The 14,584-nt window shown below is 40.0% G+C and overlaps 1 protein-coding gene across 4 annotated transcripts in view; it reads right to left on the reverse strand.

The window, feature by feature from the left end:
* Window positions 1–14,584, reverse strand: part of TBC1D5 (TBC1 domain family member 5) — a 481,832-nt gene that overhangs the window by 108,063 nt on the left and 359,185 nt on the right. For all 4 annotated transcript variants that reach the window (XM_080675845.1, XM_080675847.1, XM_080675846.1 and 1 more), the window contains one exon: window positions 14,127–14,269. In XM_080675845.1, the coding sequence (XP_080531971.1) occupies window positions 14,127–14,269 (143 nt within the window). The remainder of the gene's footprint in view (window positions 1–14,126; window positions 14,270–14,584) is intronic.

Raw genomic sequence — 14,584 nt, forward strand, 5'->3', positions numbered from 1 at the left:
AATCTTCGTATATAATTAAAATTGGGGAGTGTGGGAGAAAACCAAGATAGCGGCATAGGTAAACACCTAAACTGCTGCCTCGCACAACAATTTCAAAACTACAACTAAAAGACAGAACGGACACCATCCAGAACCACAGGAAAGCTGGCTGAGTGAAAATTCTACAACTAGAAGGAAAAAGAAAAGCTCATAGAGAATTGGAGGTACGGCAAAGGGGCTTTGTGCGCGCAGAGAGGAAGGGCGGCTGAGAGCCTGGCTGACTTTCTCTGGCGGAAGGGGGAAGGAAGCCTCCGACCGCACTGAACCCCAGTTCTGACTGCATTGAACCCCAGTTCCGGGAGAACCCCTGGGGACCCACGCTCTTACGGGGGGAGTCTGGACTCTCGGGCGGAGACTCGAGCTGGGAAAGGCAGAAGTCTGAAGGCGCGCGCGGGCCAGTGCGCACAAAGGCTGCGGAGGTTGCCACAGGCTTTCCCTAGTGGAAGGGAGTCAGAGGATCCTGACTGCACTGAGCCCCAGTTCTGACTGCAGTGAACCCCAGTTCCAGGCGAGCCCCTGGGGACCCATGCTCTTGTGGGGGGAGTCTGGACTCTTGGGCGGAGACTCGGGAGCCGGGGAAGGCGAAGGACTGAAAGTGCGCACGCGCGCGCGTGCCAGTGCGCACAAAGGCTGCGGAAGTTGCCACAGGCTTTCCCTAGTGGAAGGGAGTCAGAGGATTCTGACTGCACTGAGCCCCAGTTCTGACTGCAGTGAACCCCAGTTCCAGGCAAGCCCCTGGGGACCCACGCTCTTGTGGGGGGAGTCTGGACTCTCAGGCGGAGACTCGGGCTGGGGAAGGAGGAGGACTGAAAGCGCACATGCGCGCAAGGGCAAGGCTGACAGGAAGCCAAGACTGAGACTCCACCCCATCCAAGCTGAGCACAGAGGCTATTGCAATTTGGCAAGTCTAATCCTATAAGGCTGTCTCCAGCACCGAACTTCTCCCAGCATAGACACAGCTGATCCTTACAGCCAACTGGCCCGGAGGTCAATTCTTCCCAGTGATACCAAAAACAATAAAGACTTAATTACAACAAGGCTGTACACACAGTCCACAAAGGGGTGCACCAAGAGTGTCCACCTCAGGTTAACTGGGGAAGCAGACCCACTGGGCCATATTGGAAACCTAGCACAAATATCTACCTTACCAACTCAGGGAATCAGTGAAAATGCGGGGTCAAAGAATCAGATCACAAACGAAAGAAATGGAGGAAAACAAACGACTGGATATAGAATTCAAAACCACGGTTATAAGACTTTTTAAGAATATCCTAGAAAAGGCCGATAAATATAACGAGACCCTCGAAGATATGAAAAAGGACCAACTAGAAATTAAACATACACTGACTGAAATAAAAAATATTATACAGAGACCCAGAAACAGAATAGAGGAACACAAGAATCAAGTCAAAGAATTGAAATACAAAGAAGCAAAAAACACTCAACCGAAAAAGCAAAAAAAAAAAAATCCAAAAAGTTGAAGATAATGTAAGAAGACTCTGGGACAACTTCAAGCGTACCAACATCAGAATTATGGGGGTGCCAGAAGAAGAGAGAGAGCAAGATACTGAAAACCTATTTGCAGAAATAATGACCGAAAACTTCCCCCACCTGGTGAAAGAAATAGACTTACAAGTCCAGGAAGCCCACAGAACCCCAAACAAAAGGAATCCAAAGAGGACCACACCAAGACACATCATAATTAAAATGCCAAGAGCAAAAGACAAAGAGAGAATTTTAAAAGCAGCAAGAGAAAAACAGTTAATTACCTACAAGGGAGCACCCATACGACTGTCAGCTGACTTCTCAACAGAAACTATGCAGGCCAGACGGGAGTGGCAAGAAATTTTCAATGTGATGAATAGCAAGAACCTACAACCAAGATTACTCTACCCAGCAAAGCTATCATTCAGAATTGAAGGGCAGATAAAGAGTTTCACAGACAAGAAAAAGCTGAAGGAGTTCATCACCACCAAACCAGTATTATATGAAATGCTGAAAGGTATTCTTTAAGAAGAGGAAGAAGAAAAAAGTAAAGATAAAAATTATGAACAACAAATACATATCTATCAACAAGCGAACCTAAAAATCAAGTGAATTAAAAACCTGAGGAACAGAATAATCTGGTGAATATAATAGAATCAGGGGCATAGAAAGGGAGTGGACTGATAATTCTCAGGGGGAAAGGGGTATGGGGGGTTCATGAAGAGAATGGACAAAAATCATACACCTATGGATGAGGACAGTGGGGGGGAGGTAAGGGCAGAAGGTGGGGTGGGAAATGGGTGGAGGGGAGCTATGGGGGGAAAAAGGAGAAATAATTGTAATAATCTGAATAAAGATTTATTTAAAAATAAATAAATAAATAAATAATAAAAAAAATAAATAAAATTGGGGAGTGTGTGCTTATGACAAAGAAACAGAAAAGCAATAGCAGACAAGAAGAACTTAGTAAAAATATTAACAAATTTATATAAAGCTAATTAAATGATAGAGCAACTTTTATTTCTTTGTGGAAGTTTGCAAGATAGCTTTTATTTTTACGAAAGTTATACATGTACTTAGTTTAACAAGTCAAACTATTCTCTCAGTCTGGTTATAAAAATAGCCATTGCTGTCTCATACCCCATTTCCCACTCCCAGAACCACTGGCTTTCTTTTAGCTGATTAAAAAAAAAAAAAAAACAAAAAAAAAAAACACCTTCCATATTGTGAAAAAAAAGATACTAATATTACTAGCTCTTATTTTAAATGTTATCAACTGATGCACCATCAAAGAAGACAAAGCTTTAACTTGTCCTTAGCACCGAAGCCCACACTTGCACTGACCTCCACAACCCACAGGCATTCTTTGTCTCTGCCCTTATTAAGTTCTATCATAATGTCATTGAGATCAACTTTTAGAGTTTTCATTTTTATAACTAGGCAAATGTTAGCACTGTACATCACAACTACCTCTCCTTTCCTGCACAGCCTCTGTCCTTCCCTGGAGTTTATAATGGTTTGTTTTTCATTTGCCTTGTATGTGCATTTAACATTAAATTAACCTGAAATGCTCTCCTAGGCATATGAATCTACTTAGTACTTTCCAAAATTTCAGGTATTTCATCAAGTTCAGGAAGTTTATCTTGAGGCCTCTGGCCCGCTCCCTCACCCTGGGATGTCCTTCACCTCTTGCCAGTGTTGTATCTTTATTTCCTAGAGGAACTAGCTTATTCTTTCTTGCCTGATTCTCTCACCTGGTGGAGCAACATCCTCCAAAAGTTTTATGAACAAAACATGAATTTATTGAAAGCTTCTCTGTTTGAAAGATTTTCCGTTGGCAATTAACAGTTTGACTAGGTACAGAATTCCGGGTTGGAAATAACTTTTCCTTCAAACTGGGAGTACTGACTGCTGCAGAGCTTTTGGGTTTCCAGTTGCAAAGCCCCCAACCTTCTAATTCCTAATCCTTTATGTGACTTGTTTTTTCTTCTCCTCCCCACTAATTGTCTGTAAATCCATGATAATGTACCTATTTTCATAATAGACCCTTTCATTTTCATGTTTTTCTACTTAACTAGAAATTTCTAATTGTTTCTTTGATGATTTTCTCCCTTCTGTTTATTTTGTGTTTGTTATTTCTTCTCTTTTTCTCTTTTAAAGAAATCTCATTTAGATGGAATCTCATGGCCTGGTCCTCTAGTTTGCTTTCTTATTTTCTAACTCTGTTTTATGTGCTAGTTTCTGGGACACTTTTTCAATTTTATATTCCAGCCATCTGATTTTCATTGTATTTCAATTTTCAATTACAATTTTCCCTTTATGTATTTTCCTAGCTCTCTGACAAATTTTCTCCTCCCTCTGTAGTCGCTGTGTCCTCCAGGTTACTTTTAGCCTGGTTACTTGTTTAGATATTTGCTTTCACTTTGATGTTTTCCTCAAATGGTTGGTGTTTTTTGGCTACCTGCTCATGTTTAAGAATGAGGCAGTGCCAAGGTAACTGGAAGGTAGCTACATGAGCATAGAGGGATGGGTTTTTTTTACTGTGGGGTTATCGTAGGTAATTTCTTGGGCAATTCATGAGCCTGGGTTTTTAAGTCTTTTCCCTTAAAGACTCCTAGAGAGGAGTCTCCCAAACTTCCTCCTGGAGGAAGACAGTCTGGCTTCAGTTCGGTGTTCTGCTATTTGAGATGGTAAAGAAGACCAAAGGGCTCAATATGCACTAAATTGCCCGAGTCCCTAGTCCAGAGAACCTCCGTTTTACCATGTCCAGAGCATAAATCCTGGTGGTAAAGATTGTAGATCTGAGTACAACAGCTTCTTAAATAGATGTTCAACCAGTTGTTGTTTTTTTTTTTTAGTCTTAACTCTTTCCCTCCCCCTACCAATTTTCAGAGGTTCTTAGCACTGCAAATTTCTACACTTTTCAGAATGTTATGGGTTATTTCTTTGCTTTGACCATTATCACTTTTGTATTTAGTTATCATGGATCTGCTAAATCAGTTATCACTGATCCATCTTTTCCTGCTTCCAAAATTGCTGTAATCTCCTTCCTAAGTTTCTGTGTCTTATGGGTTTATGGTATTTTAATGGGATTTTAAGAGCAACGAAGGTAAATGTGATATAGTCGGCACTTAGACAGACATGAGCAGAGTAGGAATGATAAGCCAGGTACAGAAAGTCACCAGGGTGAAAAGCCCTGCATGCTGAGCAATGGACAATTGTAAGGTAGGACCTTACCCCCATGGTGACCTTTCCTCTTCTAGCATATCTCTGGTCATGTGGTTCAGACCCTTCCCTGACCTTTCCTCCCCTGGTATGTTGCTAGTCATGTGGTAGACACCCTTAGAGGAGGAACAAGCCCTTGCACAACCCCATACAAGCCCTTGCACAACCACTCCCTTAAGCATTAAGTCCTCTGGACAATGAGGTTCTGACTCGCATCAAATAATCTTAAAAACAAAACCTCAGGTCTGTTGACTCCAGAGACAGAGTTTAGCTCAAACTAACTTCTAGGTCTCAGCTCCTGGCCCAGGAAAGCAGTAAGACCAGGTGGGGTGATGCCATGGCTGATATCAGGACCCACTGTGACAACTAATGATTCCCTGACCAATTAGTAGAGACCATGACTCTGCAAGGACACACCTGGAAAGCTGATGAATATTCCCGAGACCTCCAGATAAAAGTCTTTAAAATGAAGGACTCACCTCCTCCCCACCCCCCCACCCCCGTGCACGCCCTTGCCTTTCCCCACCTCCTCCTTTCCCCAGAGTGCTCCCTTCCTCTCTCTCTTGAGCAAGCTCACACCTTTCCCCACTTTTTCTTCCCTCAAGGTGAGTACCTTTGCTTTCTTTTCCCTAAGCTCCAAGGGCCCTTCTTTTGCCTTTGTAATTTGTTTCTTAAGCCTACACAGCCCAGCTGGCTCACCTCTTTCACAACTCATATCTTCTACCTCTGTGACTTTCTAAATAAACTTTTGCTTGTATCTGGGCCAGAATATAGAATAAACTTTTCCTTGTATCTGGGCAAGAATCTAGGTAGGAGGCAATTGGGTGGATAAACTTGGGGAAGTAAACAGTCAGAAAGCCCAAGATTACCATCTCCTTTTCTCTAATCATCAAAGAGAATAGCTCCAGTTAATGTGTAAGACTTCACATTCTCTCTTGGAAGCAACAGATGGATATGGAATCTTGAGTATTCCTGGGCAAGATTACAATGGCACATTAATTTTGTAGCTCTGAGTTCTGGACCTTTGAACTCTGGGACTTAGACCATCGCCCCCCTGGTTTTTAGGCCTTCAGACTTGGATTGAATTACACTATTGGCATTCCTGGTTCTCCAGCTTGCAGATGGCCTACTATGGGACTTCTAGGCCTCCATAATTATGTGAGCCAATTCCTATAACAAATCTTCTCATATATATGATTCATTTTCTCTGGAGAGCCCTAATACAAAAGGCTTCACCTGATAGGCCTCATAGGGGAAAACTGTTCTCCCCACACCAGCTGGTGCCTAGCACTGTGGTCTCTCAAAGGAGCTGCAATCAAGGTCTTAGGACAACTTAGCTGGTCATGATCTTTCACATATTTCTATTCCTAGTCTTATTGCTTTCATCCCTAGACCTCTTTATCTGTGGCCTTGGTAGAGATCTTCACAAGCACCTTTTGCCAATACCTTCTTACAGGGGTAGGAGACGGGAATTTTGAAGATACCTTTCCTCATTTGACTTAGTACCAGTATTTTTCCACTCCTAGCACCCTGCTCTGACACCCCCACCACCTCGAGGTTCATAAAACTGCCAGAGTCTTTTGTTCAGGGCTTCCTGAACAGTGAGATGACCTCGCGTCTGTGCTGATCCACTTGATCTTTGACCAGTGTGCCGTTCCATGGGTGAAATGGAACAGAGGGAATTGACATTTTATCCAGTTTTTGACTCTTGCTTGTACTACCTTAGTAAGTGATTAAAGGCTTAACCTTTCACTTACGACTTGTTGCTTTAATTAGCTACTCTGACACCTAACAGCTCAGCTCTCTCCCGCCCAGCCAAGCTGAGCTCCTGGCATTTACCATGTAATCCAGCAATTGTGCTCCTTGGTATTTACCCAGTTGTAATGAAAACTTGTAACCACACAAAAAATTGCACACTGATATTTATAGTGGCCTTATTCATAGCTGCCAAAACTTGGAAGCAACCAAGACAGCCTTTAGAAGGTAAGTGGATAAATAAACTCTGATATATCCAGACAATGGAATATTACTCAACACTAAAAAGATATCATCTATGAAACCTTGAAAAGACATGGAGATAAATGCATCTTACTAAGTGAAAGAATTTAACCTGAAAGGCTACATATGGTATGAGTTCAACTACATGAAATTGTGGAAAAGATAAAACTATGGAGACAATGAAAAGTTCTGTAGTTGTCATGGGTTTAGAGGGAGGGAGGAATGGATGAACAGCCAGAGCACAGAGGATTTTTAGGACAGAGAAACTACTCTGTATGACACTATAATGGTGGGTGCAAGTCATCATACATTTGTCCAAACTCACAGAATGTACAACTACCAAGAGTGATCCATGAGGTAAACTATGGACCTTAGGTGATTAGGACATATCAAGGTAGCTTCACTTACTGTAACAAATGTAATACTGTGGTGAGGCATGTTGATGGGGTTGGCTGTGTGTATGTAGGGTCCACGGGGCGTAAGGGAACTCTGTATTTTTCTCTGTAAATCTAAAAATTCTCTAAAAATAAAGTCTATTTTTAAAAATCTAAACATAAAAAAAATGAGACAACGAGCTTTATCAGCCTACCTCAGTGAAATTTTAAAAGATTTTTAAACTAGAGTATAAAGTGATATGTTATTTGAAACTCAAAGGGTACATTAATATCCATACCTGAGATGGTCTTAAAGTCGAGTGACAATATTTAATGTCCAAGAGGGAGGAGAGCTGGCAGTAGGAAAGTGCTAAAACATTCCTTTAAAAATCTGACTGTGCTTTGATAAACTCTCTGTGATTCATGACCATGAGATTAAGTCTCTGTTTCTAGTCCCTGAATTTGGGTAAAGCTTTTCCAGAAAAGACAAGTAAATGCAATCTGTAGTTGAAATAAACTGCATTTTGACATCAGTATAATGTTGAACATGCTCTTAATGAGAAAACAGAGAAATAGAAATTCTGAGGTAGGGCAGATGGAAGCACTGGCAGATAGACAGGTAGTGGCTGAAGAGTAAAAGGAGATTTAAAATGAAATAAAAAGGAACAATGTTTTAAACCACTAAGAAGACACAATTGCCACACCAGGCCAGGCCAAGAAATGACTGAAGACTCCCCTACAGAAAAATGAGGAAATCTGAAGTTTTGTAACATGCTTATGCTGGCTGAAAAAAACAAGGCAAGAGTGGGTAGAAGTGCCAAGAAGGAAACTTTTCCATTTCCAGAGTGTTCAGGGAGGTGGTAAATTAAACAAGACAACAAACATTTATTTGAGAGATACTTTCTGGTTAGAAAAATCTACAATGAAATGAATTTGAATACAGTGTTTAGGCTGCTAATACAATTGACAAGACAAATAAAAGGTATGTTGCATTGTAAATTAGAGAAAATGTTTTTCTTTGATACTAATCAAAAACAAAAATTTAAATCAATAAAAAGATGTGAAAAAATGTACACTTAATTTAAAAAGCAGACAGAGCTTTCTTTAACAAAGCCATCCTGAAATGTATTAAACAATCACTGTTTAGTTGAGTTGGTATTCTAAGAGTGTTTGGGCATCTGTTCCCTCAGTAATCACTACACCTGAATCCACGACCCCCAACCCCCGGTGTCTAGAGTACTCATCTGTCTGAGATTACCCCAAATACACGAAGAACTTCAGAGGCTCTGAGGGACAGGGAAGAATTATAACAGGTGGTTCTGGTCCTAAGGACTTGCAATCTAGTTGAGAAGATTGGAATAATATGCACAATAAGGAACAAAGTAAGATGAGTTAATGAAATGCTACCTTGAGTGGTACTGATTAAAATCTTATAGGACTGCAAAAGTGAGAGATCAATGAAGGCTAGATTAATTGGGGATGGTTTGGGAAAAAGCTACCTTGCCTTAGTCCTGTATAGGAGCAATACTTAGGTAGGTAGGGCCAGGGGAAGCAGGGAATCACATGTGTAATTTACAGTATGAAATAAACCAATAAAAAAAGTATGATGAGAGTATGGCTATTAATAAATCTTTACAGGACTAATGGCTCATAATAACCTTTCTTTATTTCCTAATCTTTATTTTTTGATATAACCTTAATCCATATAATCTGGCAAGAAATCTGAAAAGCACTTCTTACTACAAGAAATTAAAAATGTTTATGGTTTAAAATGTTTGGGGATGATTCTATTTAGAAATGGATACTATGTACCTAAGTAAAGCAAGAATTTTTCATAGAACAGCCATTTGACCATCATTTCCAAGGTCAAATTTTAAAATATGTATAGATATAATATTCACATTGTTATTTTTTCCAATGCAAAATTTTATTTTTACTTAATAAAATCAAGGTAGGGCTCTAGGCATGGAAAAGGCATGTGAGAACCAGTCCCTCTGTCACTAGCCCTGTGGTCTTGAGCTGGTTTCCTAACCTCTAACCTTGGAGGTTGGCTCAGTTTCTGAGACCTCACACAGAACATGGTGTTTGTAAGAAATCTGTTGAATGGTTGAATATTACACTTCCCTCACTGAATTACTTTCAAACAGAATAAAAGCTTTGTTAAAGGGATATAAAGAAAATTATAAGAATACATTTGTTAAAAATTAAGTATGAGTTGCAGAGATCAGTGATAAAAGGCATAGTAAGAACTAAACAGGGTACTGGGATCTAAAACCAAATACTGAGTGTGATTGTTTCAAATTACTTTACTGCATTGTATTAGTTTGCTAGAGCTGCTGTAACAAAGAACCCCAAACTGGATGGTTTTAGACAACAGAAATTTGTTGTCATAACAGTTCTGGAGGCCAGATGTCCAAAATCAAGGTGTTGTTAGGGCCATCCTCCCTCTGAAACCTGCAGGGAAGAATCCTTCCTTGTCTTCACTGGCAGAGCTGTTCCTTCCAAGGGCTCCGAAGGAGGATCTGTTCTATGCCATTTTCCTAGCTTTCGGTGACAGCTGGAATCCTTGTCATTTCTTGGCTTGCAGATGCATCACTCCAATCTCCACCTCTGTTTTCATATGGCATTATTTTCCCTATGTGTCTTCACATCATCCTTTCTCTGTGCATATGTGTCCACATTCTTTTCTTCTAATAAGGACACCAGTTATAGTGCAGTAGAAGTCCATCCTACTCCAGTACGATTCATTTTAATTAATTACATCTGCAACCACCTATTTCCAAATAAGGTCATATCCTGAGGCACTAGGGTTAGAACTTCAACATATACCTTGGGGGATATAATTAAACTCATAATAGGCCTAATTATCTCTCCTTATAAAATAAAGATTTGGGAACAGATACAGTAAATCTTAACCATTTTTTTTTTAGGTTACATATTCCTTTGAGAAGATGATGAATTATGCCCAGGGAAATGCACACCTACACAATGTATTGTACAGTATCAGGATGATCATGGGCACTTTGAAGTCCTCTATTGAACTCCTAGGAGGTATGGATCCAAAGTAAGGAATGCCAACATTGAAGGAAGGCTCTTTTAGTTTCACCAAATGCATCATTGTTTGAGCTACAAACATATCACCTACAGCTGCAAAAGAACATCTGCAGTGCCTGAGGTCATCACCACCCTGGATGCCCCAGGCAGGGCTTCATGAGTGAGAATGGAGCAAGATGGAATAAAAACTTGACACCAATGTTCCATGTGAAATGTTGAGGCTGGCAAGTTGTCCACCTTCCTCTTGTTCTTGGTCCTGGCTTAAAACTTAAGCTCATTTAATTAGCACTGCCCTCCCATGCATTCTACTCAATCCTGTTCTGTGTCTGCTTCCTGCTACACCCCATCCTCTCAATCTTTTGCTCTAAATAACAATGCCTTTCCCTCTGAGCCTAATCTTCCTTTCTGGAGTCATTGCTGCCCTGGCAACCTCCAGTGGTGAGGGTGGGGCCACCAACTCGTTCCCTGATTCTATTTCTAAACCATTGCTTCCTATCTTTCCATAAAAACGCCTTTCCTCTGAAGTCCGTGCCACAAATCTATACCTCCATCAAGCCTCTTCATAATTGTCAGCTATGCGCTATGATGGCTGACAGGTAGTAGGCACTCCATAAACACTGGCTGAATGAATGGTTAATTTTTTGAGTAAATGATTGATTGAATAAAAGCTGTTTTCTTGGTCACTCTTCTGCATTTATGTGAGACTTTTGTTGCTTCACTCACTATGCTTCTTTCTACATCTTTTCCTATCATGATACTAGGTCAGTGGTCGGCAAACTCATTAGTCAACAGAGCCAAATATCAACAGTACAAAGATTGAAATTTCTTTTGAGAGCCAAATATTTTAAACTTAAACTTCTTCTAATGCCACTTCTTTAAAATAGATTTGCCCAGGCGTGGTATTTTGTGGAAGAGCCACACTCAAGGGGCCAAAGAGCCGCATGTGGCTCGCTAGCCACAGTTTGTCCACTACGGTACTAGGTGAATGAATTGTCCATGGAGGACCAAACAAGAATCCCAGTTCCCTCACAATCTCTTGATCTCCTCAGTGATACTTTCTCCTTTAATAACTTCAACCATTCTGCTCATACCCAGAACTGCTCCATGTCCTCTTATTGGACCATGACCTCTGATTTTAGCTCTCATACCCGACCTCTAATCCCTTGATACTCTTGATTTCCCCATAGTCTATTCCTGGCCATGTTTCCCTCCCTAAACAGCCTAAATCACTCTCTTAAAATGCAATCAGCACCCTCCACTCTTCTTCCTCCCTTCAGATCTACCTAATTCATTTGGATGTGGCCTTAACTTGAAGCCTGAATTGTGATCTGCCTCTTTTGAATCTTGCTTTGGAGTGCTGAGCATGATTGAGAAGAAACATAACCTGAGTCCTGGTGCTACTGCCCACTGTTTTTCTCTGTAGGATCTTCGCTAGACCAGGCTTGTCCTAGTTCTTGATCAGTCATCTCTCGCACACTTCCCAGTCATTCCTCTCAAACCCCTACACTACCCTGCCTCATTCATAGTGGACAACCTGCTTCTTCTTTTATCAGACACTAGAGGCCCAGTGCACGAATTTGTGCAACAGTGGGGTTCCTTGGCCTGGCCTGCGGGATTGGGCCGAAACTGGCCTCTGACATCCCCCGAGGGATCCCGGATTGAGAGAGGGCACAGGCCAGGCCGAGGGACCCCACCAGTGCATGATCGAGGCTGGGGAGGGACGCGGGAGGTTGGTCAGCCGGTGAGGGATCATGGGAGGGCTCCAGGGCATGTCCGGCCCATCTCGCTCAGTCCCGATCAGCCAGACCCAGCAGCAAGCTAACCTACCGGTCGGAGCGTTTGCCCCTGGTGGTCAGTGCACATCATAGCGAGCGGTTGAGTGGCCTTAGCATATCATTAGCATATTATGCTTTGATTGATTGAATGGCTGACTGGTCGACAGGACACTTAGCATATTAGGCTTTTATTATATAGGATGGACTTCCTCCACTTCCCATCTTCTCCATCTGTAAAGTGGGCTATTTCTGAAACCTGCCTAATGCCTCCTTCCAGGATTAGCACTGTTTTTTATTCCCATTCTATAGCCAGTGTTCCATAGGACTCCTGACCTCAACCACAGCTCTGGGTATGTTAGTCTGAAATTGATTACATGAGTCTTTCCTATGAACTGGTAAGCTTTTTGAGGACAGAGGCAGTGCCCCTTAAATACGTAATGAATAGTCACTCTGTTTTAGAAGATATGCACTGCTATGGATTTAACCAAGCAAATAAAAAGAAGTTGAACTAAACACTGAAATGAATAAACAACTTCATTACCCCTGTATTTTTCCACATGTGCCCATATGTTTTATAACATCATCATCGGAGGGATTAAAAAATGTAGAAGAGCTTCAGCTGCCAAAAATTTGACTGTTTCATGAAATTACTTTAAAATGTAGATCTTAGTATAGGAGACAGGATAATTAAATTAAAAATATAGTTGTGATATGTCAAATTTAAGAAAAAAGCAAATAATTATGCCCATAGAAAACCAGTATAAATTTTAATAATTCTTTACTATAAAAAATTTGTGAAAATACAGGGTAGGGCAAAGTAGGTTTAGAGTTCATGAAATACAGAGATAATTCTTGTATTATTATTTATTTATTATTGTATTCTTTTCCATATGAACTATAAACCTATGTTTTAAATAAAAGAAGTTTATCATTCCTCTGTTTTTTTTAAGTACTTACATTAAAAAAAGGCAAACAACTTTAAAATGGGAGACAGTATTGAATATCCAAAAACCTAGTATCCATCAAATCTACCAAACATCTTTCTCTACTTTCCAGATGTTTCCTTTATGATTTCCATGTTCTTATATGATTAGCTCTGACTCAGAAAAAAAAGCAGCTTTTCACTTTGTCTGTCAAAACCCAAAGTGTTTGACCTTCAAGGCACAAAAAAACCCCCCACAATTTTTGGATAAAAATGTGGTTCTCCTGTCATTTATTCACTCAAGTAATTTGGGGGGAATTAAAAAAGTATAATCTAAAATTTTAAAGAATATTATTAGTGTTACCAGAGGCGTAACAAGAGCATCTGGCACAAATGGTATTCAATGAATAAATAAAAGAGAACCACATAGCAATTTAACAGTCAAGATTATGAATGGCTCAAACAGTTTTTATTCTTCTGACAGAGTCCTACTCTTATGACAGTTTTTTATTTCCTACTTAATCATCACTTTGTGCAATCTTTCCTAATTATATTTTGGCTTACAAATCTTATTTAGTGAGCTGTGATTATTTTTCTGAGAAGGAAAATAATTTGAGGTATTTTGAAATTTAAAACAAGCTCTGATATTTTCTTCAAGCTGAAGATCATCTAACTATTCAAAAGGGATGCACTGTTTTTCCAACTAGGGCAGGCACCTTTGGATAGATCTGATGAGATGCAATATAGCTACCACTTGGCACTCTATTGAGAAACACATTTGCCTAAAATATAACTGAGAAGTTAAAAGATTTTTTAAATGTAATATTTATTTTTTATTGGCAAGTTGTTGATACTATGAAAAACAACTCTACTCTCTCGATAAATATCCTTGAATACTACCTACCTGTCAGAAGGTGGAGCTCTAAACATAGCTGAAATACTGGCTTTTTATATGTGCATTTCACAAATGTGTGTACTAGCAATGAGGAGATTAAAGCAGAAGTAAAGTCTTCAGAAAAAGGGTTCTGAAAGAATATGCCAATTCTCTCAGGAAAAATCACCCACATCTCCCAATATGTACATAGTTAACTCACACAAAAAATTTTAGTACGTTCCTTTGAAACTTCAATATATTGCCTACGATAAAATCTAGGTATGGTAATTCAGAATAAAAGGTAAAGTATATTTAAAAGGTAAAACATATTTAAATTCAGGATCACCTACTTGAATGTAGGCAAGGTCATTAACACTTACAAGCATCTCGGATGTAGAGTAACATGGCTATGAAGATGTAATCCACTAAGCCCAGGCCGAGGCCATCAGCGAACAAGGCATCCCAGACCACCAGAAGGTCCTGTAGGGGGAACTCTCGCCCAAACAGCAGCCGTACCCACCGCCTAGAAAAAACAAAACCAAAATTCAGAAAACAGTACACTTGAAAGTAATATAAAGAGGAATCATTTTCTCCTACAACTGTGAAGAAATTATAATCTTTAACTAATCACTTTAAGCAAATATTATATATCAAGAATATAATGAAGTAAAATCCAAGTTTTAAGTTTTCAAATGAATTTTGTAATTTTATAACTAGGCCACAGTCATTAAACTTTATTCCTACTAAAGGTATAAAACAAAAGTACAACATTTGAAAAGGGTAGAAATCTTTCCTATTTAATACAAATCACATAAAAAAGGCAGAGAAAAATTAAATG

This window comes from Plecotus auritus (genome assembly GCF_963455305.1).
Source record: "Plecotus auritus genome assembly, chromosome: 6".
Lineage (NCBI taxonomy): Eukaryota > Metazoa > Chordata > Mammalia > Chiroptera > Vespertilionidae > Plecotus > Plecotus auritus.